This window comes from Scyliorhinus canicula, chromosome 8, assembly GCF_902713615.1.
Source record: "Scyliorhinus canicula chromosome 8, sScyCan1.1, whole genome shotgun sequence".
Taxonomy (NCBI): domain Eukaryota; kingdom Metazoa; phylum Chordata; class Chondrichthyes; order Carcharhiniformes; family Scyliorhinidae; genus Scyliorhinus; species Scyliorhinus canicula.
The window spans coordinates 1232860-1256574 of NC_052153.1; the positions used below are offsets into that span (position 1 = coordinate 1232860).

Below are 23715 nucleotides of genomic sequence, written 5' to 3' on the forward strand. Positions count from 1 at the left end.
GTTTGCTGTCAGCTCTGGCATGCAGGCAGACACTGTCAGTCAGTGCACAATAGCAACATGGAGAGTTTGTGCCAGGATACCTGCTTTATCCTACTGCCGATCTTGAAAGCAGCTGATGTTCCTCAATTGTAAATGATGGTGTTCCCATGGGAGGAAGAAATGATGCCCAACAGTAGCTGAATTCATCAATAAAGGTCATCGGCATTTTGAGTTCCATAAATAGGACTCGGAATACAAGAGTAAAGAAGCAATGATATCCCTGTACAAAGGCTACAGTTGAATTGCTGTGGGTAGTTCTGGGCACTCCTATCTCGGACGATATTAAAGCCAGAGAGATTGTGTAGTGTAGATTCACCTGGATGAAGTCAGTGATGTGACATTAGTTAGAGGGAGAGACATTAGATACTGGGATTATTCCCATTGAAACTGAGAAGGTTAAGAGGGAATTTAATGGAGAGTTTTTAAATTATTCATGGTTTTGTTGGGATAGGGAGAGACTGTTCGCTCAGTGACAAGGGTTTGTCACTGAGAGCTGCGAGAAAGGTTTTTATGCTGCAGCTGGAATGTAGAAAGCGATGTCAAAAGGAAGTGTTTTTTTATTCACAGGATGTGGGTATCCTTGCCCGATCATTGAGAAGGTGGTGATGATTGTTAATTCCTTTTGAAGCCAGGAAGTGAAATAGGAAAGCAGACTTGATACTAGGTTTATTTATAGAATACAACAATACATGTGTCTGCCTTATGCTAATAAACAAGCTGCTTTGAGTGGCATACACACTTATTTCATATTCAACAAATACTGGAGTAGAATTTAAACCAAGATCTTACAGCTCACAAACAGAGGTGCCACCAATTGTGTCACTCGGACATGCAAGTCTTTCTTTACATATGCTCAAGGTACATAACCAATGACTTCACCTGTGTATCCTTAACATTGACAATAAAATTAACATGCAATTAACAATGAGCTGCCTTCTTGTCAATTCAGTGACTTGCTCAGCCATTTCAGAGGGCATCTAAGAGTCAACCACATTGCTGTGGGTCTGGATCACATTCAGGTCAGGCCAGATAAAAACATCAGTTTGTTTCCTAAAGTACAGTAGTGAACCAGATGGATTTTTATGACAATCGGGTAATTTCATGGGCACCGTTACCCAATCATTGCTTTTTAATTCCGGATGTATTTATTTCATTAGTTTAAATCCCCAGCTGCTGTGTTGGGATTTTAACTCGTGTCTCCTGATTACAAGTCCAGTAGCAGGAGTCGAGGCAAAAACCCACTGAACCTGTACGTGAAAATTGATTCAGATTTGAAATATCATGGGGTGTTTGTCCACATTAATGATGCAATATAAATATAATTTGGTACTGTGAAGTTGGAGGAAGATATGGGAAATCATGGGGCATCTGGATTTGCTTTAGATTTGTCAATCAAAGAGCTGAATGGCCCATGGTGAATGTGTTGGGATGTTTCGAAGAAATGAGCCACAATTCTTTTGTTAGTTAGGACCATAAGAAATAGGAGCAGAAGGCCCATCCAGCCTGTCAATATCATGGTTCATCTTGGGCTTCAACCCCACTTTCCCATGTGCTCCTCTTGTTCCTTGATTAGTTCAGAGACCAAACCTCTGTCCATTCCAGCCTGGAACTGCCACAACACTCTGTGACAGAAAATTCCAAAGATTTACTACCCTCTGGGCGCAAAGATTTCTCACTTCAGTCTCAAATGATTAGCCCCTTATCCTGAAACTGTGTACCCGTGTTCTAGATTTCCCAGCCTGGTGAAACAATTACGCATTATTAAACTGCTTCATAATCTCAAATCTTTCAATGAGCCTCACATTCCTTTAAACTCCAGAGAGTATCATAGATTATCATAGAATTTACAGTGCAGAAGGAGGCCATTTGGCCCATCGAGTCTGCACCGGCTCTTGGAAAGGGCACCCTACCCAATGTCAACACCTCCACCCTATCCCCATCACCCAGTAACCCCACCCAACACTAAGGGCAATTTTGGACACTAAGGGCAATTTATCATGGCCAATCCACCTAACCTGCACATCTTTGGACTGTGGGAGGAAACCGGAGAACCCGGAGGAATCCCACGCAGACACAGGGAGGATGTGCAAACTCCACACAGTGACCCAAGCCGGAATCGAACATGGGAAACCCTGGAGCTGTGAAGCAATTGTGCTAACCACAATGCTACCGTGCTGCCCCTGCTGGTATAAACCCAGTTTACTCAGCCTCACATCATAAGGCAACTCTGTCATCCCAGGAATCAACCTAATGATGCTAAGCTGAACCACCTTCAACACAAGTATATCCTTAATAAATATGGAGACCAAAATTGTGCACAGTATTCCAGGTATGGTCCCAAAGTCCCCTATGATCGTGCCAAAACATTTTTTATTCTTGCACACCAATTCCCTTGCAATAAAAGACCAACATGCCATTTTCTTTCCTCATTGCTTGTTCTATCTTCACAGTAACTTGTCTTCCTTGTACAAACACACCTAAATTTCTCAAAACAATATTGATAAGTTTAAATGCTTAAAAAAAATGCTTTTCTATTCTTTCTACAAAAGTGTATAACCTCAGACTTCCCCCATATTACACCCTAGCTATCACCTTGCTGTCCACTCACTTAACTTGTCTATACCTCTTTGCAGCATCTTTGTGTCCTTCTCACAGTTTGCATTCCCACCTAGCTTTGTATCATGACAAACTTATATACATTAATCTCTGTCTCTTTGTTGAAATCACTACTATGGGTACAAATAAGGCAGCACGGTAGCACAGTGGTTAGTATTGTGGCTTCATAGCACCAGGGTCCCAGGTTCGATTCCCGGCTGGGTCACTGTCTGTGCGGAGTCTGCACCTTCTCCCCGTGTCTGCATGGGTTTCCTCCGGGGGCTCCGGTTTCCTCCCACAAGTCCCGAAAGACGTGCTGTTAGGTAATTTGGACATCCTGAATTTTCCCTCTGAACAGGCGCTGGAATGTGGTGAATAGGGGCTTTTCACAGTAACTTCATTGTAATGTAAGCCTACTTGTGACAATAAAGATTATTTTAAAAAGTAGCTGAGGCCCCATCATAGATCCTTGCGGCTCTCCATTAGTCAGAGCCTGCCAACTTGAAAATACCCACTTTATCCCTATTCTCTGTTACCTGTCCATTAACCAATTCATGATACATCACCCCAACACCATGAATCCTTATCTTGTATGTCAACTTTTTTGTTTGACACCTTATCGAGTGCCTTTTCGAAATGCAAGTATACAACTTTTACTGACTCCTCTTTATCTACCTTACTAGTTACATCCTCAAAAGACTTGAATAAATTTGACAAGCAGGATTTCCCTTCGGTAAAACCGTGTTGACTTGCTTTTCGAAGTGCATTTTTAAGACCTCCCTTAACAATAGATTCCAGCATATTTCCAATGACGATGTCAGGCTGGCTGGCTTGTAGTTCCCGGTTTTCTCTCTCTCCCTCCTTTCTTAAATAGCTGTTTAATTTGCCAACTTCCAATCTGCTGGGATCATTCCACAATCTAGCAAATTTTGGAAAACCATATTCACTATCTCGGCAGCTATAACCATTTGAGCCCTATATAAGCCTATATAAGCCTATATAAGAGGTCCTGGGGACTTGTTTAATTTTAGTCCCTCAAGCTTCTCCACCACTTTTGTTCCATTGATATTAATTACTTTAATTTTCTCACTCTTTCTAGCCCTTAGGTTACCTTTATTTCTGGTACATGACTCACATCTTCAACTGTGAGGACACCCTCAAAATATTTGTTCGTCATTTCCCTTTCCTCATTGCCAGTGATAATTTCTCCTGTCTCTGTTTCTAACGGACCAACATTCGCTTTGGCTACTCTCTTCCTTTATATATTCTGATAAGCGCTCTTACAATCTGTTTTTGTATTCATAGCCAGTTTACCCTCATATTCTATTTTTTCCCTTTTTAATCAACCTTTTAGTGGCCCTTTGCTGCTTTCTAAAATACTCCCAATCCTCAGAGCTATGACGATTCTTTGCAACATTATAAGGCTCTATGTTTAATCTAATACTGTCCTTAACCTCCTTGTAAGGCACAGAGGGATTTTCCTTGCTGAGGTTGTTTTTGCTCAATGAAATTTATTTTGGTGAACATTTTGAATTTGTTTTTAAATGTTTCCCACTGGTTATTTATCGGCATATCTTTTAGTCAGCTCGCTCCTCAGATCTATGTAACTGATTCTGTTTAAGTTTAAGATTCTTGCCTGTAATGAAGTCTGAAAATCAGTATTCTTTCCTATTGCCTCAACCTTTGACTTTGGAATTTTAAATCTCCCTTCATCTGAACCCTCCTCCAGCTCTGTTAGATTTCCCCTGCTCTGACTAAACTTGCCAGTGCCGTCTTGCTCTGTCTCCTATCTCACTCTGACTATCATGATCTGTATCGCAGCCATGCACTTTTGCTCTGTCCTTTCTCTTTATATTTCCAAATACCAGTCGCCCATCCCTATTTAGTTTAAAACACTCTCTGCACCCCTCGTTACACAGTTCACCAGGACACTTGTCCCAGCATGGTTCAAATTGGGACTGTCCCAATGGAACAGCTACCACTTTCACCAGTACTGGTGCCAATGCCCCATGAATCAAGACCATTACTCCCACACCAATCTTTGCGACACGCATTTGTCTCTCTAAACCTATTTACCCTGTGTCAATTTGCTCGTGGCTCAGGTAATAAACCAGAAATTATTACCTTTGTGACTCTGCTTTTTAATTTAGCCCGAAGCTGCTCATTCCTCCTCAGCAGAACCTTCTTAGTTCTCCCAACGTCATTGGATGGATCACTATAACCAGATCTTTCCCTTCCCGTTTAAAATTCCTCTATTCCTCTCCAACCCAGAGGATATGTCCTTAACCCTGGCATACAATACTGCACCTTAAAAAAAATTTACCTTTCCAAACCTACTTGTTCTTTCCTGAAAGGTACCCTTCTGTCAGACAATACAGTCTTTGGGACTCTTGCTCTCAGCTGCAGAGAACTGTACCGATCTCCCCAACTATACTGTCCTCTACTATAACTACATTCCTTTTCATTTTTCCCATTTGAATGGCTCCTTGCACCATGGGTACCGTGGTCAGTTTTCTTATCCTTCCTGCAGTCCTTGCTCTTAGCCACATAAGCTGTAAGAACCTTGAAACTGTTGGACAACTGCAGGGGCTGAGGTTCTCCTATTGTGACCACCTGCATCCCCATACCTGCCTCATTCACAGTCACACTGCCCCATCCCTGAACATGGACCAAATCTGAAGGACCTAAGTGAGAAGTAGGAAATGAGCATTACTGACTGTTGCTTATTTCCAATATCAAGTTTCAACATGGTAGAAATGCACTCAACAATTGTTTTGCTCATATAACAAAAACAGGAAACCTGTTGAAATGATCACAATGAAGAAAATACATAGAACAGATGGTCCACTAACCTTCAATTTACTCTTCAGCCGTTTTAATTCTGTTTCCATAAGCTTATGAGGTGTAACTGGAACGTTGGAAGCATGGATGGAAGCTGCAGATAAACTCTCATCTGCTGACTTTGTGACAAGAGCTTGTTGCTCTGCCATTTGATTCAACCTCTTGTCCAGCGCAGCGTTCTGGTGCTGCAACTCCGTCAGGTCAAACGTCAGCTTCTGTTTGCAGGCAAAATGTTGGGTCATCAAAAGCAAACTAATTTGTAAAATATATACAACAAGTATAAAACTAGATTTAATCAGGCAGTGTCAACTTTTTAACACCCAGTCCCGCCCTTCCTTGAGCCAGGTTTCCGTTATCGCCACAACATCATAATTCCACAGTACACTCCATGCCAGTAACTCACTAATCATATTCACTATACTCCTTGTTAGCATTGCTGCCTCACAGCGCAAAGTCCCAGGTTCGATCCCGGCTCTGGGTCACTGTCCATGTGGAGTTTGCACATTCTCCCTGTAGGTGGATTGGCCGCGCTAAATTGCCCCTTAATTGGAAAGAATGAATTGGGTACTCTAAATTTAAAAAATATTTACTACACTCAGCGCATTCACAGTATAACTCTGATTTGGACTTGGTTACTTTCTCCCTTACTCTGACTTTCCTATCAGTTTACTAATCTCGGAGCTAATGCACAGCTTTCACCCCCTGAAAAGGCAAATTTAAAACCTCCCCAACTGCACCAGCAAATCCTCCTGCCAAGATGTAAATCTCAAGCCTGTAAAGGTTAACCTGCCCAGCTTGTACAGATCCCAGAACTAGTCCCAATGCCTCTGAAATGTATTGCTCTCCCTCCAGCCCCAATTCTCCAGCCACATGCTCCATCCTCCTATTGAAATGGTCACTAGCTCGTGGCACTGGCAATAACGCTGAGATTACTGCTCTGTGCTCCTACTTTTTAATTTCAATCCCAAATCCTTAAAATCTGCTTTCAGGACCTCATCCCTCGTCCTACCTATGTCATTGGTATCAATATGGACTGAGACCTCTTCCTCGCCAGAAGGATGTCCTACAGCTACTCTGTGACATCCTTGATCCTTGCACCAGGGAGACAACATAGCATCCTGGAGTCACGTTTACAGTAGCAGAAATGCCTGTCTGGTCCCCTGTCACTATTATCTCCCCCTTTACTCCCTCCCCTCCTGTGCAGCTATCCCACCCATGGTGCCACAGACCTGGCTCTGGCTGCATTCCCCTGAGGAACTATCACCCTCACCAGTGTCAAAGATGGAAAACCGATTAGCAAGCACTCAGGGGAACTCCCGCACTATTTGCTTAGATTTCTTATGCCTGCCTGGTGGTCACCATTCGCTGATAGAAATTAACCTTTCTATTGAATTTACCCTTAAAACTCCCTCACTCGCCAAACTCCAACTTAAGCACTCTAATAATAATAATAATCTTTAGTGTCACAAGTAAGCTTACATTAACATTACAATGAAGTTACTGTGAAAAGCCCCAAGTCGCCACATTCCGGCACCTGTTCGGATACACAGAGGGAGAATTCAGAATGTCCAATTCACCTAACAAGCAACCCAAAGCAGCACTCCAGTGCAGACAAAAGCAGTACTGAAAACTGCACAAAGGATATCATATTCAACAATGTAAGTGTCCTTCCTGTGTATTTCCTTTGTTCCTATTTCTTTTCATTTCTTTTTGTTAGTTTGGTCCATGGATTCATAATCGGAATGTGCCCTTAAAGCAGAAGATTCAAAGTGTAAGCAGCTTGCTTTCCAGGACACTATGTTCCAGGTTTTGTATTCTGAAAAGGAGAAGCCAGACTCTACAGCACCGAGTGGACCTTAGGAACCAGCTTTGAAGGGACACAGTTCAATTGGTTAACTGGCAATTGGCGAGTTGACCAGGGACAGTATTCTACCTGACAATGGTCAGTGATTGGTTCCTGCGTGATGCTTTGAGAGAACGTAGCAGAAGTGTTTAGACCTTGGAAGTGAAAGGAATGCTGTCTCTCTCTCTCTCTCCTGCTTGCTGAAGTGAAAGGATTGCTACACTGTTCTGAAAGCAGAGTGCCCAGCACATCCTTTGTTATAAACCTGAAACGATGCTGAGGCTGCAGCCAGAGAAAACCATCTCAAGACTAGAAGGAAGAAGTATCAAAACGAGAGCCTGAATCTCAGAATAATATTGACTGGAAGTCATCACAGTGCATCGAAGATATTTATCCTTTAATTTTTATTAATGTTTCTTTCCCTTTCCACCATCCTTTCCCCTATTTGTTGCTTGTCTGTGTGTGTGTAGAGAATGGGGCTAGTGAAAAAGGAGGGGTTGGGAAAGGGAAAGTAGATAGTCAATTACATTTTCTGTCTGTTTAATTTTAACACTGTACATAATAAAAGGTTACTCGTGTTTTAAAGTTACAAACCTGATGACTGTAGTTTATTGGGCACAGTCAAGGACCTTGGGTATTTTAAATAAAGTCTAATTTCACCTGTGTTGCGACTCTGGGTTAAGTTGGGCTGGAATTGATCCTGTGCTAGCCCAGGGGGTCGTGACAACAACTAACAAGGTATAAGAATGTCCAGGGCAGACATTTCTCATGTGAAAACTCGGACTGTGTGGATTGATGCAGAGTTGTTAATGCCAAACCTCTCCCTGTCCTCACTCGGTCCACACACAAGGACTTCCAACCAAGATGATGACTATCAACCAGTGGCTGAAATTGGTGGATTTTACCTCCTTCTCCCAGGAGCACTGAGGGTCATTGCAGCACCTTCCTCCTGGGCTGATTAATATCAAATGTGGTAACCTGCTGAGGTCTTTCTGCATTATATGGTGAAAAGATTAAGCCAACCTGACAGTAAAGCATTGGATTAGATTTAGTAAATTCTGTAGTTTATAAAAAATAGCATGCTTAGTTTAGAGGGCAGAATTATGTTTACTTTTAAAAATGTAATATTTATATTAAGATGACAAGAATGTGGCAAAAATCTAGTGTTTACTTTTATATCTAATTCTGCGTAAACCAAATGTTGCTTTTAACTGAAAGTTGTTGGTGTATTTGGCTTCAATGTGTGAAGTAACACCCTTCAATGATCTCAGCTCGAGGAGAGAATATATAATCTCATCCAACACCAAACATCAATAACATTTCTGACAAGCAGATATTTTAGTATTATTAAACAACTGGAATTGGGTGAATACAAGATATTTAAAGTTATGCAATTCTACATGAAGAGTAATGGATCTGATTGTAAAGCAGGATTTCAGTGAAGTTGTAAACCACAAAATTAAATCTTGAGCACTTCACAACTACTATGTAAACTCAGATATTAGATTACAGCCCTGAAAAGTCTCTGGTATTTGTTATTAGTCATAATGGATAGTGTTTTGATTTATATGTGACAGTTTGATTCTGTTTTTGTCCAGTTTTTGGCTATAGATGCCCGTTTGGATGCTGTCAGCGTCCTGATAAGTAATGACTGTCATACAAGACAAATTAACTATTGCAGTATTGTTGATGCAGCAGAATATGAAAGCCTGAGATCGGGGCTTACTTATCTACAGGCAGACTTGTTCTGTTGGGGGAGGGGGGACTTCTTTCTTCCGCGCAGGGCACCTGTAGTGCTCCGCCATATTGCCCGAGGGCCGGCGCGAATACATGTACATGCGCGGAAATATGCCGGCTGTTCCACGCACGCGCCTGATCACGCCAGCCGTCCTACGCATGCGCAAATTTGCGCTGGCCCTTTGGTGTCAGCTGGAGCGGCGCCAACCCCTCCGGCGTCCACCTAGCCCACGAAAATGCGTAGAATTTCTCACCTTCAGGGGCTCTTGACACCGGAGTGGTTGGCGGCGGAATGGTTGGCGCCGGAGTGGTTGGCGGCGGAGTGGTTGGCGCCGGAGTGGTTGGCGCCGGAGTGGCTGGCGCCGGAGTGGTTGGCGCCGGAGTGGTTGGCGCCGGAGTGGTTTGCGCCGGAGTGGTTGGCGCCGGAGTGGTTGGCGCCGGAGGGGTTGGCGCCGGTGTGGTTGGCGCCGGAGTGGTTGGCGCCGGAGTGGTTGGCGCCGGTGTGGTTGGCGCCGGTGTGGTTGGCGCCGGAGTGGTTGACACCGGTTTTCCCGCCGGCATGGGGACTTAGCCCCCAGAAGGGAGAATCCCGGCCATTTCTGCTAATGTCACAGGGAAAAATGTCGAGATGCAAAACAAATCATTAAAAATATACACCTGTGCAAACTGAGAATAGATATTCCAGTGCTCATGATGTCCCTGAAGTTTAATTTATTGCTAAATCTCTAATTTATTAGAGTTTTTGAGGAAGTAACAAGCAAAATGTATAAAGGGAACTCGTAGATTTGGTGTAGTTGGGATTCCAAGAAGGAATCTGACAAGGTGCCACATCAAAGGTTACTATGCAAAGTAAAAACTCATGGTGTCGGGGTAACATATTTGCATAAATAGAGGATTGGATAGCTGACAGGAAACAAAGACAGAGGATGTGTTGAGTGCAGTGTCACCGGGATTAATGTTTGGGCTTCAACTGTTTAAAATCTCCATCAATGATTTGGAGGAAGGAATATATTGTTGCTAAATTTGCTAATGATAGGTAGGAAAGTAAGTTGTGAAGATGACATAAGGAGCCTGCAAAGGGACATGGGTAGTTAAGTGTGTGGGCAAACAATTGGCAGAGTACAATGTGGCTAAATGTGAACTTGTCCACTTTGGCAGGAAGAAGAGAAACACGGCAAATTATTTAAATGGAGAGATTACAGAACCCGGAGGAGCAGAGGGATCTTTCTGACCTGGGAAACAAATCACAAAAGTGTAGTCTGTGGGTACAACAAGTGGCTCCAGGTTGTGTGGCATTCATCACAACTGCCTTAATCGGCAGCATTAAAAACTGACAAAACTTTAATTTACAAAAAGACAGATTAAACAAAAACAATCCCCAAATGCTGCATTTAGATTTATTTGTTAAGTAACTTAATATCTGTGCAGCCTTGATAATATGCTTTGAACAGATTAAACACCATTTTTGTCATGAAACCACAAATGTTCCAGCACAATGCAAGCAACAGCATGACAGATTGCGTCTATAACAGTGTACGAGTGTGTGTTGGTGTGTGTTGGTGTGTGCGTGAGTGTGTGTGTGCATGTGAGTGTGCGTGAGTGTGTGTGCGTGTGAGTGTGCGTGTGTGTGCGTATGAGTGAATGAGTGTGTGAGAGGAAGTGTGTGTGCGTGTGAGTGTGTGCGTGTGAGTGTGCGTGCGTGTGTGTGCGTATGAGTGAATGAGTATGTGAGAGGAAGTGTTTGTGTGTGTGAATGTGCGTGCGTGTGCGTGTGTGTGTGCGTGAGTGTGTGCGTGTGAGTGTGCGTGCGTGTGTGTGCGTGTGAGTGTGGGTGAGTGTGTGTGTGCGTTTGAGTGTGAGTGTGCATATGAGTGAATGAATGTGTGAGAGGAAGTGTTTGTGTGTGTGAGTGTGTGTGCGTGTGAGTGGGTGAGAAAAAAAGTGTTTGAGTGTAAGTGTGTGAAAGAGAGAGAGAGAGAGAGAAAGTGAGTGTACATGCACAGACATATGTGCTGTAGGAGCCTTTTCAAAAGGAGTAGTTTATTAAAAAAATGTTTTTAATTCCCCTCGAGCAATATTTCCATCTGAGTTCTTTCTCTGTACCCGATTGAGAAAATGTGCTCGACTGTTCAATATATTTTCCATTTTCACCTGAAAGTATTGGAGTATTAAATACCAGAGGTAAGGAACTACTTTATTCTTTAGCTTTTGTGGATAAGGAGAATGATCCAGGTTTGATGTTATAGTTGATGCGGTCTGGTCTTCAGAGCGGACAGGTCCAAACCCTGCTCCGTGCGAGGACAGTCGATTCACAGGAACAAGGAATCTCTGCTCCGTGCGAGGACAGTCGATTCACAGGAACAAGGAATCTCTGCTCCGTGTGAGGATAGTCGATTCACAGGAACAAGGAATCCCTGCTCCCTGTGAGGATAGTCGATTCACAGGAACAAGGAATCTCTGCTCCGTGCGAGGATAGTCGATTCACAGGAACAAGGAATCTCTGCTCCGTGCGAGGATAGTCGATTCACAGGAACAAGGAATCCCTGCTCCCTGTGAGGATAGTCGATTCACAGGAACAAGGAATCCCTGCTCCGTGTGAGGACAGTCGATTCACAGGAACAAGGAATCCCTGCTCCGTGTGAGGATCGTTGATTCACAGGAACAAGGAATCTCTGCTCCGTGTGAGGATAGTCGATTCACAGGAACAAGGAATCTCTGCTCCCTGTGAGGATAGTCGATTCACAGGAACAAGGGATCCCTGCTCCATGTGAGGATAGTCGATTCACTGGAACAAGGAATCCCTGCTCCGTGTGAGGACAGTCGATTCACAGGAACAAGGAATCCCTGCTCCGTGTGAGGATCGTTGATTCACTGGAACAAGGAATCCCTGCTCCATGTGAGGATCGTTGATTCACAGGAACAAGGAATCTCTGCTCCGTGTGAGGATCGTTGATTCACTGGAACAAGGAATCCCTGCTCCATGTGAGGATCGTTGATTCACAGGAACAAGGAATCCCTGCTCCATGTGAGGATCGTCGATTCACAGGAACAAGGAATCCCTGCTCCCTGTGAGGATAGTCGATTCACAGGAACAAGGAATCCCTGCTCCCTGTGAGGATAGTCGATTCACAGGAACAAGGAATCTCTGCTCCGTGTGAGGATCGTCGATTCACAGGAACAAGGAATCTCTGCTCCGTGCGAGGATAGTCGATTCACAGGAACAAGGAATCCCTGCTCCATGTGAGGATAGTCGATTCACAGGAACAAGGAATCCCTGCTCCCTGTGGGGATCGTCGATTCACAGGAACAAGGAATCTCTGCTCCGTGCGAGGATAGTCGATTCACAGGAACAAGGAATCCCTGCTCCGTGTGAGGATCGTTGATTCACTGGAACAAGGCTCTGGTGACATTTGGGTTTAGGCTAGTGGCAGTAAAAAAATAAATAAATGGATGTGATGGGGAGTATTTTCCTTCCTAATTTTTATGTTCCCATTTCCGCCCAGTAATCTTTCACTTCCTTGCTTATCAAGACTCCAACTAGTTCTGCCTTAGAAAATATTCAAAGACTCTGCTTCCATTGCCTTTCCAAAGGCTTCTGGACCTCAGAAATAAAAAAGATCTCATATTTGTCTTAAATGAGCGGCCCCTTATTTTTAAAATGTGACCCCGAGCTGTAGATTCTCCCACAAGAGGAAAGATCCTCTCCACACCCACACTGTCAATACCCCTCAGGGTCTTATTTGTTTCAATCAAGTCGCCGCTTACTCTTCTAAACTCCACTGATACAAGCCTCGTCTGCTCAACATGTCTTCAGAAAAACAACCTGCCCAATCCAGGCATTGGTCTGGGAAACCTGAACTGCTTCCAGTGCATTTACATCCTTCCTTAAATAAGGAGATCGATACCATCCACAGTACTCCAGATGTAATCTCACCAATGCCCTATACAACTGAACCATAACATCCCTACTTTTGTATTCAATTCCCCTCACAATAACATGCTACTACCTTTCCCAATTGTTGCTCATCTGAATGCTAACCCTTTGTGATTTATGCATAAGGATGACCAGATCCTTCTGCATCTCCGAGCGCTGCAACCTCTCAGCAGTTAGCTGATAAGCTGCTTTTTTATTGTTTTTGCCAAAATGGACAATCTCACATTTTCCCACATTATATCTATTTGCCAGGTCTTTGCCCACTCACTTAACCTATTGTCATGATTGGGAGATATTACGAACTTGGGTCCAAGATGTAGTAGGCGATTTAGAGGTAAAAAAGACTGAGGGAAAAGACTGCCAGAAGAGAGGAGGAGAAAAGAGACGAGAACAGGGGCAGAGAAGGGAAGAGAAAGGAGAGGAGAGAAGAGGGGAAGGGGGTGGGGGAAGGGGAGGGGTAGGCGAAGGGAGGTGGAGGGGAAGGAGGAAGGGGAAAGGAAGGAATTCTGAACAAACGTCCCTAACAAAAGAAAAATTACTTTGTAATTGCAAGTATTACCTTGGCCTCTCTGTCAGCACCATGACTGCTGCATGTTTAGTTAAAGTGATATTTAATGGGAACTAGTGATTAAGGCTAAGAAACTGCAAATAATATGATAACGTTAGAGCTTAAATAGTGTTGTGTTTTCTTTTGTTTTAATGAAGTTTGTTTGTAAAATAACCCAGCCCTATTTCTTATATTGTCCCTCCTAGAATAAATTGATCTTTCCATACCTTCTTTATACTTAAAAAAGGTACGGAATCTGGTCCAATCGCTTAGCCACTGTTAAGAGCTGACCAGGCATCCATAATAAATTATCCTGGACGAGCCCCCAATTTGTTAACATTAACAGATTAGATGCAGTTTCTTAACCTTAAAATACCAGTTCTCATTAAACTCCACTTTGACTAAAGATGCGGCTCACACAGATAGTATGGCAATACTTGCATTTACAAAGCAATTTTTCTTCTGTTATGGACATTTGTTCAGAACCGTTTTCCAAAGCTTACCTCGGTGGCAACTTTCATGGCCTCTCTGGTGATTTCCAAAGCCTTATCCCTGTAATTGTTCAGAACACCATTTTCCTCTCTCTCTAAGCTTCGCTCAGGCCCTCAATCAAAGGTTCTCCCGAGGTGGCCAGACTTGAATCCATTATCATGATCTTGGCTGTCTGAGTTCCCACTCCCATTTCTACAAAAGAATAGAGCTATGCCATTCATATGCAACTAATCTTCCATTTGCAAACAAATAGGTCATCGGGCTCTGTGATGGAATAAAAGCAAATTACTGCGGATGCTGGAATCTGAAACAAAAGAGAAAATGCTGGAAAATCTCAGCAGGTCTGGCAGCATCTGTAGGGAGAGAAAAGAGCTAACGTTTCAAATCAAATGACTGTCAAAGCTGGGATAATGGGAAAAGATGGGATAATGGCTGGTCAACAAGTTTGTCCTGAACTACAATGTATCTTGAGTGGATCATCCTGGCTGAACTAGGGCATCCTGTGTATTCCCATTAACAAGGTTATGTCTAAACGCGACAAAGTAAGTCAGGCTGAGGTGTATTCCTCTGACCCTGCTGCTAGCAGTCTTTCCCCTCAGACTGTTTAACCTCTAAACTGCCTGCTACATTTTGGACCCCATTACTGGACCAGGTTCCTAATATTCCCCTATCATGACACTATCTATGTCCCCTTGCAGCCTCCTTGTGTCCTCTTCTTAACTTACCGTTTTATCTCAACTTAACTTTACTCTTCTACTACCCACCTTTGCGTTGTCAGAAAATTTATCAACCATACCTCCGGTCCCTTCATCCAAGTAATTGATATAAATTGTAAAAAGGTGAGAACCCCTATTATTCACTGACATTTGTGAAAGAAACATGCGTGTGGATGTCAGGCAATGGCAGGATAAAGCCATGTGATTGCTCCAGTTAACACATTTTACAGGCTCTTGCATAATGGAAAGTCAAGTGGCCAAGTTGTTCTTCTCTGATTTGCATCTCAACTTAAACGGTACTTTTTGGGGGCAATATTACAGTAACTTACTCATAATTAGCGAATCTTTATAAAGTATTTGCTTTGGCATTTACGAGAAATATAGCATTAGGTTATGTAAATCAAAGCTTGGCAGTACGGAGTGGTGGGCGTGTCTTTGTGGGCGCGGCGTGGTGCGTGTGGCATGGGTACGACGTGTTTGGTACAGCATGGTGGGTGCACCATGGTGGGTTCGGCATGGTGGGTGCGGCATGGTGGGTGCGGCATGGTGGGTACAGCATGGTGGGTAAGTCGTGGTGGGCGCGGCGTGGTGGGCGTGGTGTGGTGAGTACGGCATGGTGGGTATGGTGTGGTGAGTACGGCATGGTGGGTATGGTGTGGTGAGTACGGCATGGTGGGTACGGCGTGGTGGGTATGGTGTGGTGGGTACGGCGTGGTGGGTATGGTGTGGTGGGTACGGCGTGGTGGGTACGGTGTGGTGGGTACGGCGTGGTGGGTACGGCGTGGTGGGTACGGTGTGGTGGGTACGGCGTGGTGGGTACGATTTGGTGAGTACGGTGTGGTGGGTACGGCGTGGTGGGTATGGTGTGGTGGGTGTGGCATGGTGAGTACGGCGTGGTGGGTACGGTGTGGTGGGTACGGCGTGGTGGGAACGATTTGGTGGGTACGGCGTGGTGGGCGCGGTGTGGTGAGTACGGCGTGGTGGGTATGGTGTGGTGGGTACGGCGTGGTGGGTACGGCGTGGTGGGTGCGGCATGGTGAGTACGGCGTGGTGGGTACGGCGTGGTGGGTATGGCGTGGTGGGTACGGCGTGGTGGGTACAGCGTGGTGGGTACGGTGTGGTGGGTACGGTGTGGTGGGTACAGCGTGGTGGGTACGGCGTGGTGGGAACGATTTGGTGGGTACGGCGTGGTCGGCGCGGTGTGGTGAGTACGGCGTGGTGGGTACGGCGTGGTGGGTACGGTGTGTGCGTACGGCGTGGTGCGTACGGCATGGTGCGTACGGCGTGGTGGGTACGGCGTGGTGGGTACGGTGCGGTGGGTACGGTGCGGTGGGTACGGCATGGTGGGTACGGTCTGGTGGGTACGGCGTGGTGGGTGCGGCGTAGTGGGTACGGCGTGGTGGGTACGCTGTGGTGGGTACGGTGTGGTGGGTACGGTGTGGTGGGTACAGCGTATTTGCTTTGGCATTTACGAGAAATATAGCATTAGGTTATGTAAATCAAAGCTTGGCAGTACGGAGTGGTGGGCGTGTCTTTGTGGGCGCGGCGTGGTGCGTGTGGCATGGGTACGACGTGTTTGGTACAGCATGGTGGGTGCGCCATGGTGGGTTCGGCATGGTGGGTGCGGCATGGTGGGAACAGCATGGTGGGTAAGTCGTGGTGGGCGCGGCGTGGTGGGCGTGGTGTGGTGCGTATGGCGTGGTGGGTACAGCGTGGTGGGTACTGCGTGTTGGGTACAGCATGGTGGGTACTGCATGTTGGGTACAGCATTGTGGGTACGGCATGGTGGGTACGGCATGGTGGGTACGGCGTGGTGGGTACGGCGTAGTGGGTACGGCGTGGTGGGTACGGCGTAGTGGGTGTGGCGTGGTGGGTACAGCATGGTGGGTACAGCATGGTGGGTACAGCATGGTGGGTACTGCATGGTGGGTACTGCGTGGTGGGTACGGCGTGGTGGGTACGGCATGGTGGGTACAGCATGGTGGGTACAGCATGGTGGGTACTGCGTGGTGGGTACGGTGTGGTGGGTACGGCGTGGTGGGTACGGTGTGGTGGGTACGGCGTGGTGGGTACGGCGTGGTGGGTATGGTGTGGTGGGTGCGGTGTAGTGGGTACGGCGTGGTGGGTACGCTGTGGTGGGTACGGTGTGGTGGGTACGGTGTGGTGGGTACAGCGTATTTGCTTTGGCATTTACGAGAAATATAGCATTAGGTTATGTAAATCAAAGCTTGGCAGTACGGAGTGGTGGGCGTGTCTTTGTGGGCGCGGCGTGGTGCGTGTGGCATGGGTACGACGTGTTTGGTACAGCATGGTGGGTGCGCCATGGTGGGTTCGGCATGGTGGGTGCGGCATGGTTGGAACAGCATGGTGGGTAAGTCGTGGTGGGCGCGGTGTGGTGGGCGTGGTGTGGTGCGTATGGCGTGGTGGGTACAGCGTGGTGGGTACTGCGTGTTGGGTACAGCATGGTGGGTACTGCATGTTGGGTACAGCATTGTGGGTACGGCATGGTGGGTACGGCATGGTGGGTACGGCGTGGTGGGTACGGCGTAGTGGGTACGGCGTGGTGGGTACGGCGTAGTGGGTGTGGCGTGGTAGGTACAGCATGGTGGGTACGGCGTGGTGGTACGGCGTAGTGGGTACGGCGTGGTGGGTACGGCATGGTGAGTATGGTTTGGTGGGCTTGGCGTGGTGGGTACGGCGTGGAGGGTACGGCATGGTGGGTACGGTGTGGTGGGTATGGCGTAGTGGGTGTGGCGTGGTAGGTACAGCATGGTGGGTACAGCATGGTGGGTACAGCATGGTGGGTACTGCGTGGTGGGTACTGCGTGGTGGGTACTGCGTGGTGGGTACGGCGTGGTGGGTACGGCATGGTGGGTACAGCATGGTGGGTACAGCATGGTGGGTACTGCGTGGTGGGTACTGCGTGGTGGGTACGGCATGGTGGTTACGGCGTAGTGGGTGTGGCGTGGTGGGTACGGCGTAGTGGGTGTGGCGTGGTGGGTACGGCGTGGTGGGTACGGCATGGTGGGTGCGGCATGGTGGGTGCGGCATGGTGGGTACAGCATGGTGGGTAAGTCGTGGTGGGCGCGGCGTGGTGGGCGTGGTGTGGTGCGTACGGCGCGGTGAGTACGGCGTGGTGGGTATGGTGTGGTGGGTATGGTGTGGTGAGTACGGCATGGTGGGTATGGTGTGGTGAGTACGGCATGGTGGGTATGGTGTGGTGAGTACGGCATGGTGGGTATGGTGTGGTGAGTACGGCATGGTGGGTATGGTGTGGTGAGTACGGCATGGTGGGTACGGCGTGGTGGGTATGGTGTGGTGGGTACGGCGTGGTGGGTATGGTGTGGTGGGTACGGTGTGGTGGGTACGGTGTGGTGGGTACGGCGTGGTGGGTACGGCGTGGTGGGTACGGTGTGGTGGGTACGGCGTGGTGGGTACGATTTGGTGAGAACGGTGTGGTGGGTACGGCGTGGTGGGTATGGTGTGGTGGGTACGGCATGGTGAGTACGGCGTGGTGGGTGCGGCATGGTGAGTACGGCGTGGTGGGTACGGTGTGGTGGGTACGGCGTGGTGGGTATGGTGTGGTGGGTACGGCGTGGTGGGAACGATTTGGTGGGTACGGCGTGGTGGGCGCGGTGTGGTGAGTACGGCGTGGTGGGTATGGTGTGGTGGGTACGGCGTGGTGGGTATGGCGTGGTGGGTGCGGCGTGGTGAGTACGGCGTGGTGGGTATGGTGTGGTGGGTACGGCGTGGTGGGTATGGCGTGGTGGGTACGGCATGGTGGGTATGGCGTGGTGGGTACGGCGTGGTGGGTACAGCGTGGTGGGTACGGTGTGGTGGGTACGGTGTGGTGGGTACAGCGTGGTGGGTACGGCGTGGTGGGAACGATTTGGTGGGTACGGCGTGGTCGGCGCGGTGTGGTGAGTACGGCGTGGTGGGTACGGCGTGGTGGGTACGGTGTGTGCGTACGGCGTGGTGCGTACGGCATGGTGCGTACGGCGTGGTGGGTACGGCGTGGTGGGTACGGTGCGGTGGGTACGGTGCGGTGGGTACGGCATGGTGGGTACGGTCTGGTGGGTACGGCGTGGTGGGTGCGGCGTAGTGGGTACGGCGTGGTGGGTACGCTGTGGTGGGTACGGTGTGGTGGGTACGGTGTGGTGGGTACAGCGTATTTGCTTTGGCATTTACGAGAAATATAGCATTAGGTTATGTAAATCAAAGCTTGGCAGTACGGAGTGGTGGGCGTGTCTTTGTGGGCGGCACGTGGTGCGTGTGGCATGGGTACGACGTGTGTGGTACAGCATGGTGGGTGCGCCATGGTGGGTTCGGCATGGTGGGTGCGGCATGGTGGGTGCGGCATGGTGGGAACAGCATGGTGGGTAAGTCGTGGTGGGCGCGGCGTGGTGCGTATGGCGAGGTGGGTACAGCGTGGTGGGTACTGCGTGTTGGGTACAGCATGGTGGGTACTGCATGTTGGGTACAGCATTGTGGGTACGGCGTGGTGGGTACGGCGTAGTGGGTACGGCGTGGTGGGTACGGCATGGTGAGTATGGTTTGGTGGGCTTGGCGTGGTGGGTACGGCGTGGAGGGTACGGCATGGTGGGTACGGTGTGGTGGGTATGGCGTAGTGGGTGTGGCGTGGTGGGTACAGCATGGTGGGTACAGCATGGTGGGTACAGCATGGTGGGTACTGCATGGTGGGTACTGCGTGGTGGGTACGGCGTGGTGGGTACGGCATGGTGGGTACAGCATGGTGGGTACAGCATGGTGGGTACTGCGTGGTGGGTACTGCGTGGTGGGTACGGCGTGGTGGGTACGGCGTGGTGGGTACGGCATGGTGGGTACGGCGTAGTGGGTGTGGCGTGGTGGGTACGGCGTGGTGGGTACGGCGTGGTGGGTATGGCGTGGTGGCTACGGCGTGGTGGGTACGGCGTGGTGGCTACGGCGTGGTGGGTACGGCGTGGTGGGTACGGCTTGGCGGGCTCGGCGTGGTGGGTACGGCTTGGCGGGCGCAGCATGGTGGGTACGGCGTGGTGGGTACGGCGTGGTGGGTACGGTGCGGTGGGTACAGCGTGGTGGGTACGGCGTGGTGGGTACAGCGTGGTGGGTACGGCGTGGTGGGTACGGCGTGGTGTGTACGGCGTGGTGGGTACGGTGCGGTGGGTACGGTGCGGTGGGTACGGCGTGGTGGGTGCGGCGTGGTGGGTACGGCGTGGTGGGTGCGGCGTGGCGGGTACGATTTGGTGAGTACGGCGTGGTGGGTACGGCTTGGTGGGTACGGCGTGGTGAGTACGGCGTGGTGGGTACGGCTTGGTGGGTACGGCGTGGTGAGTACTGCGTGTTGGGTACAGCATGGTGGGTACTGCATGTTGGGTACAGCATTGTGGGTACGGCATGGTGGGTACGGCATGGTGGGTACGGCGTAGTGGGTACGGCGTGGTGGGTAGGGCATGGTGAGTATGGTTTGGTGGGCTTGGCGTGGTGGGTACGGCGTGGAGGGTACGGTGTGGTGGGTATGGCGTAGTGGGTGTGGCGTGGTGGGTACAGCATGGTGGGTACAGCATGGTGGGTACAGCATGGTGGGTACTGCATGGTGGGTACTGCATGGTGGGTACTGCATGGTGGGTACTGCGTGGTGGGTACTGCGTGGTGGGTACGGCATGGTGGGTACAGCATGGTGGGTACAGTTTGGTGAGTACGGCGTGGTGGGTACGGCGTGGTGGGTATGGCATGGTGAGTACAGTTTGGTGGGCTCGGCGTGGTGGGTACGGCTTGGCGGGCGCAGCATGGTGGGTACGGCGTGGTGGATACGCCGTGGTGGGTACGGCGTTGTGGGTACGGTGCGGTGGGTACAGCGTGGTGGGTACGGCGTGGTGGGTATGGCGTGGTGTGTACGGTGTGGTGGGTACGGCGTGGTGTGTACGGCGTGGTGGGTACGGTGCGGTGGGTACGGTGCGGTGGGTACGGCGTGGTGGGTACGGTGCGGTGGGTACGACGTGGTGGGTGCGGCGTGGTGGGAACGGCGTGGTGGGTGCGGCGTGGTGGGTACGATTTTGTGAGTACGGCGTGGTGGGTACGGCTTGGTGGGTACGGCGAGGTGAGTACGGCGCGGTGAGTACGGCGTGGTGGGTACGGCTTGGTGGGTACGGCGTGGTGGGTACAGCGTGGTGGGTACGGTGTGGTGGGTACGGTGTGGTGGGTACAGCGTGGTGGGTACGGCGTGGTGGGAACGATTTGGTGGGTACGGCGTGGTCGGCGCGGTGTGGTGAGTACGGCGTGGTGGGTACGGCGTGGTGGGTACGGTGTGTGCGTACGGCGTGGTGCGTACGGCATGGTGCGTACGGCGTGGTGGGTACGGCGTGGTGGGTACGGTGCGGTGGGTACGGTGCGGTGGGTACGGCATGGTGGGTACGGTCTGGTGGGTACGGCGTGGTGGGTGCGGCGTAGTGGGTACGGCGTGGTGGGTACGCTGTGGTGGGTACGGTGTGGTGGGTACGGTGTGGTGGGTACAGCGTATTTGCTTTGGCATTTACGAGAAATATAGCATTAGGTTATGTAAATCAAAGCTTGGCAGTACGGAGTGGTGGGCGTGTCTTTGTGGGCGGCACGTGGTGCGTGTGGCATGGGTACGACGTGTTTGGTACAGCATGGTGGGTGCGCCATGGTGGGTTCGGCATGGTGGGTGCGGCATGGTGGGTGCGGCATGGTGGGAACAGCATGGTGGGTAAGTCGTGGTGGGCGCGGCGTGGTGCGTATGGCGAGGTGGGTACAGCGTGGTGGGTACTGCGTGTTGGGTACAGCATGGTGGGTACTGCATGTTGGGTACAGCATTGTGGGTACGGCATGGTGGGTACGGCATGGTGGGTACGGCGTGGTGGGTACGGCGTAGTGGGTACGGCGTGGTGGGTACGGCATGGTGAGTATGGTTTGGTGGGCTTGGCGTGGTGGGTACGGCGTGGAGGGTACGGCATGGTGGGTACGGTGTGGTGGGTATGGCGTAGTGGGTGTGGCGTGGTGGGTACAGCATGGTGGGTACAGCATGGTGGGTACAGCATGGTGGGTACTGCATGGTGGGTACTGCGTGGTGGGTACGGCGTGGTGGGTACGGCATGGTGGGTACAGCATGGTGGGTACAGCATGGTGGGTACTGCGTGGTGGGTACTGCGTGGTGGGTACGGCGTAGTGGGTGTGGCGTGGTGGGTATGGCATGGTGAGTACAGTTTGGTGGGCTCGGCGTGGTGGGTACGGCTTGGCGGGCGCAGCATGGTGGGTACGGCGTGGTGGGTACGGCGTGGTGGGTACGGTGCGGTGGGTACAGCGTGGTGGGTACGGCGTGGTGGGTACAGCGTGGTGGGTACGGCGTGGTGGGTACGGCGTGGTGTGTACGGCGTGGTGGGTACGGTGCGGTGGGTACGGTGCGGTGGGTACGGCGTGGTGGGTACGGTGCGGTGGGTACGACGTGGTGGGTACGGTGCGGTGGGTACGGCGTGGTGGGTACGGTGCGGTGGGTATGGCGTGGTGGGTGCGGCGTGGTGGGTACGGCGTGGTGGGTGCGGCGTGGCGGGTACGATTTGGTGAGTACGGCGTGGTGGGTACGGCTTGGTGGGTACGGCGTGGTGAGTACGGCGTGGTGGGTACGGCTTGGTGGGTACGGCGTGGTGAGTACGGCGCGGTGAGTACGGCGTGGTGGGTACGGTGCGGTGGGTACGGCGTGGTGGGTACGGCACGGTGAGTACGGCATGGTGGGTACGGCGTGGTGGGTATGGTGTGGTGGGTACGGCGTGGTGGGTATGGTGTGGTGGGTACGGCGTGGTGGGTACGGCGTGGTGGGTACGGTGTGGTGGGTACGGCGTGGTGGGTACGGCGTGGTGGGTATGGTGTGGTGGGTACGGCGTGGTGGGTACGGCGTGGTGGGTATGGTGTGGTGGGTGCGGCGTAGTGGGTACGGCGTGGTGGGTACGCTGTGGTGGGTACGGTGTGGTGGGTACGGTGTGGTGGGTACAGCGTATTTGCTTTGGCATTTACGAGAAATATAGCATTAGGTTATGTAAATCAAAGCTTGGCAGTACGGAGTGGTGGGCGTGTCTTTGTGGGCGCGGCGTGGTGCGTGTGGCATGGGTACGACGTGTTTGGTACAGCATGGTGGGTGCGCCATGGTGGGTTCGGCATGGTGGGTGCGGCATGGTTGGAACAGCATGGTGGGTAAGTCGTGGTGGGCGCGGCGTGGTGGGCGTGGTGTGGTGCGTATGGCGTGGTGGGTACAGCGTGGTGGGTACTGCGTGTTGGGTACAGCATGGTGGGTACTGCATGTTGGGTACAGCATTGTGGGTACGGTATGGTGGGTACGGCATGGTGGGTACGGCGTGGTGGTACGGCGTAGTGGGTACGGCGTGGTGGGTACGGCATGGTGAGTATGGTTTGGTGGGCTTGGCGTGGTGGGTACGGCGTGGAGGGTACGGCATGGTGGGTACGGTGTGGTGGGTATGGCGTAGTGGGTGTGGCGTGGTGGGTACAGCATGGTGGGTACAGCATGGTGGGTACAGCATGGTGGGTACTGCATGGTGGGTACGGCGTGGTGGGTATGGCATGGTGAGTACAGTTTGGTGGGCTCGGCGTGGTGGGTACGGCTTGGCGGGCGCAGCATGGTGGGTACGGCGTGGTGGATACGCCGTGGTGGGTACGGCGTGGTGGGTACGGTGCGGTGGGTACAGCGTGGTGGGTACGGCGTGGTGGGTATGGCGTGGTGGGTACAGCGTGGTGGGTACGGCGTGGTGTGTACGGTGTGGTGGGTACGGCGTGGTGTGTACGGCGTGGTGGGTACGACGTGGTGGGTGCGGCGTGGTGGGTACGGCGTGGTGGGTGCGGCGTGGTGGGTACGATTTTGTGAGTACGGCGTGGTGGGTACGGCTTGGTGGGTACGGCGTGGTGAGTACGGCACGGTGAGTACGGCGTGGTGGGTACGGCTTGGTGG

At 50.7% G+C, this 23715-nt stretch overlaps 1 protein-coding gene across 1 annotated transcript in view; it reads right to left on the minus strand.

The window, feature by feature from the left end:
• Nucleotides 1-23715, minus strand: part of cntln (centlein, centrosomal protein) — a 578849-nt gene that overhangs the window by 138788 nt on the left and 416346 nt on the right. Inside the window, 1 exon segment of the mRNA XM_038803995.1 lies at nt 5487-5690. Coding sequence (XP_038659923.1) covers nt 5487-5690 — 204 coding nt within the window.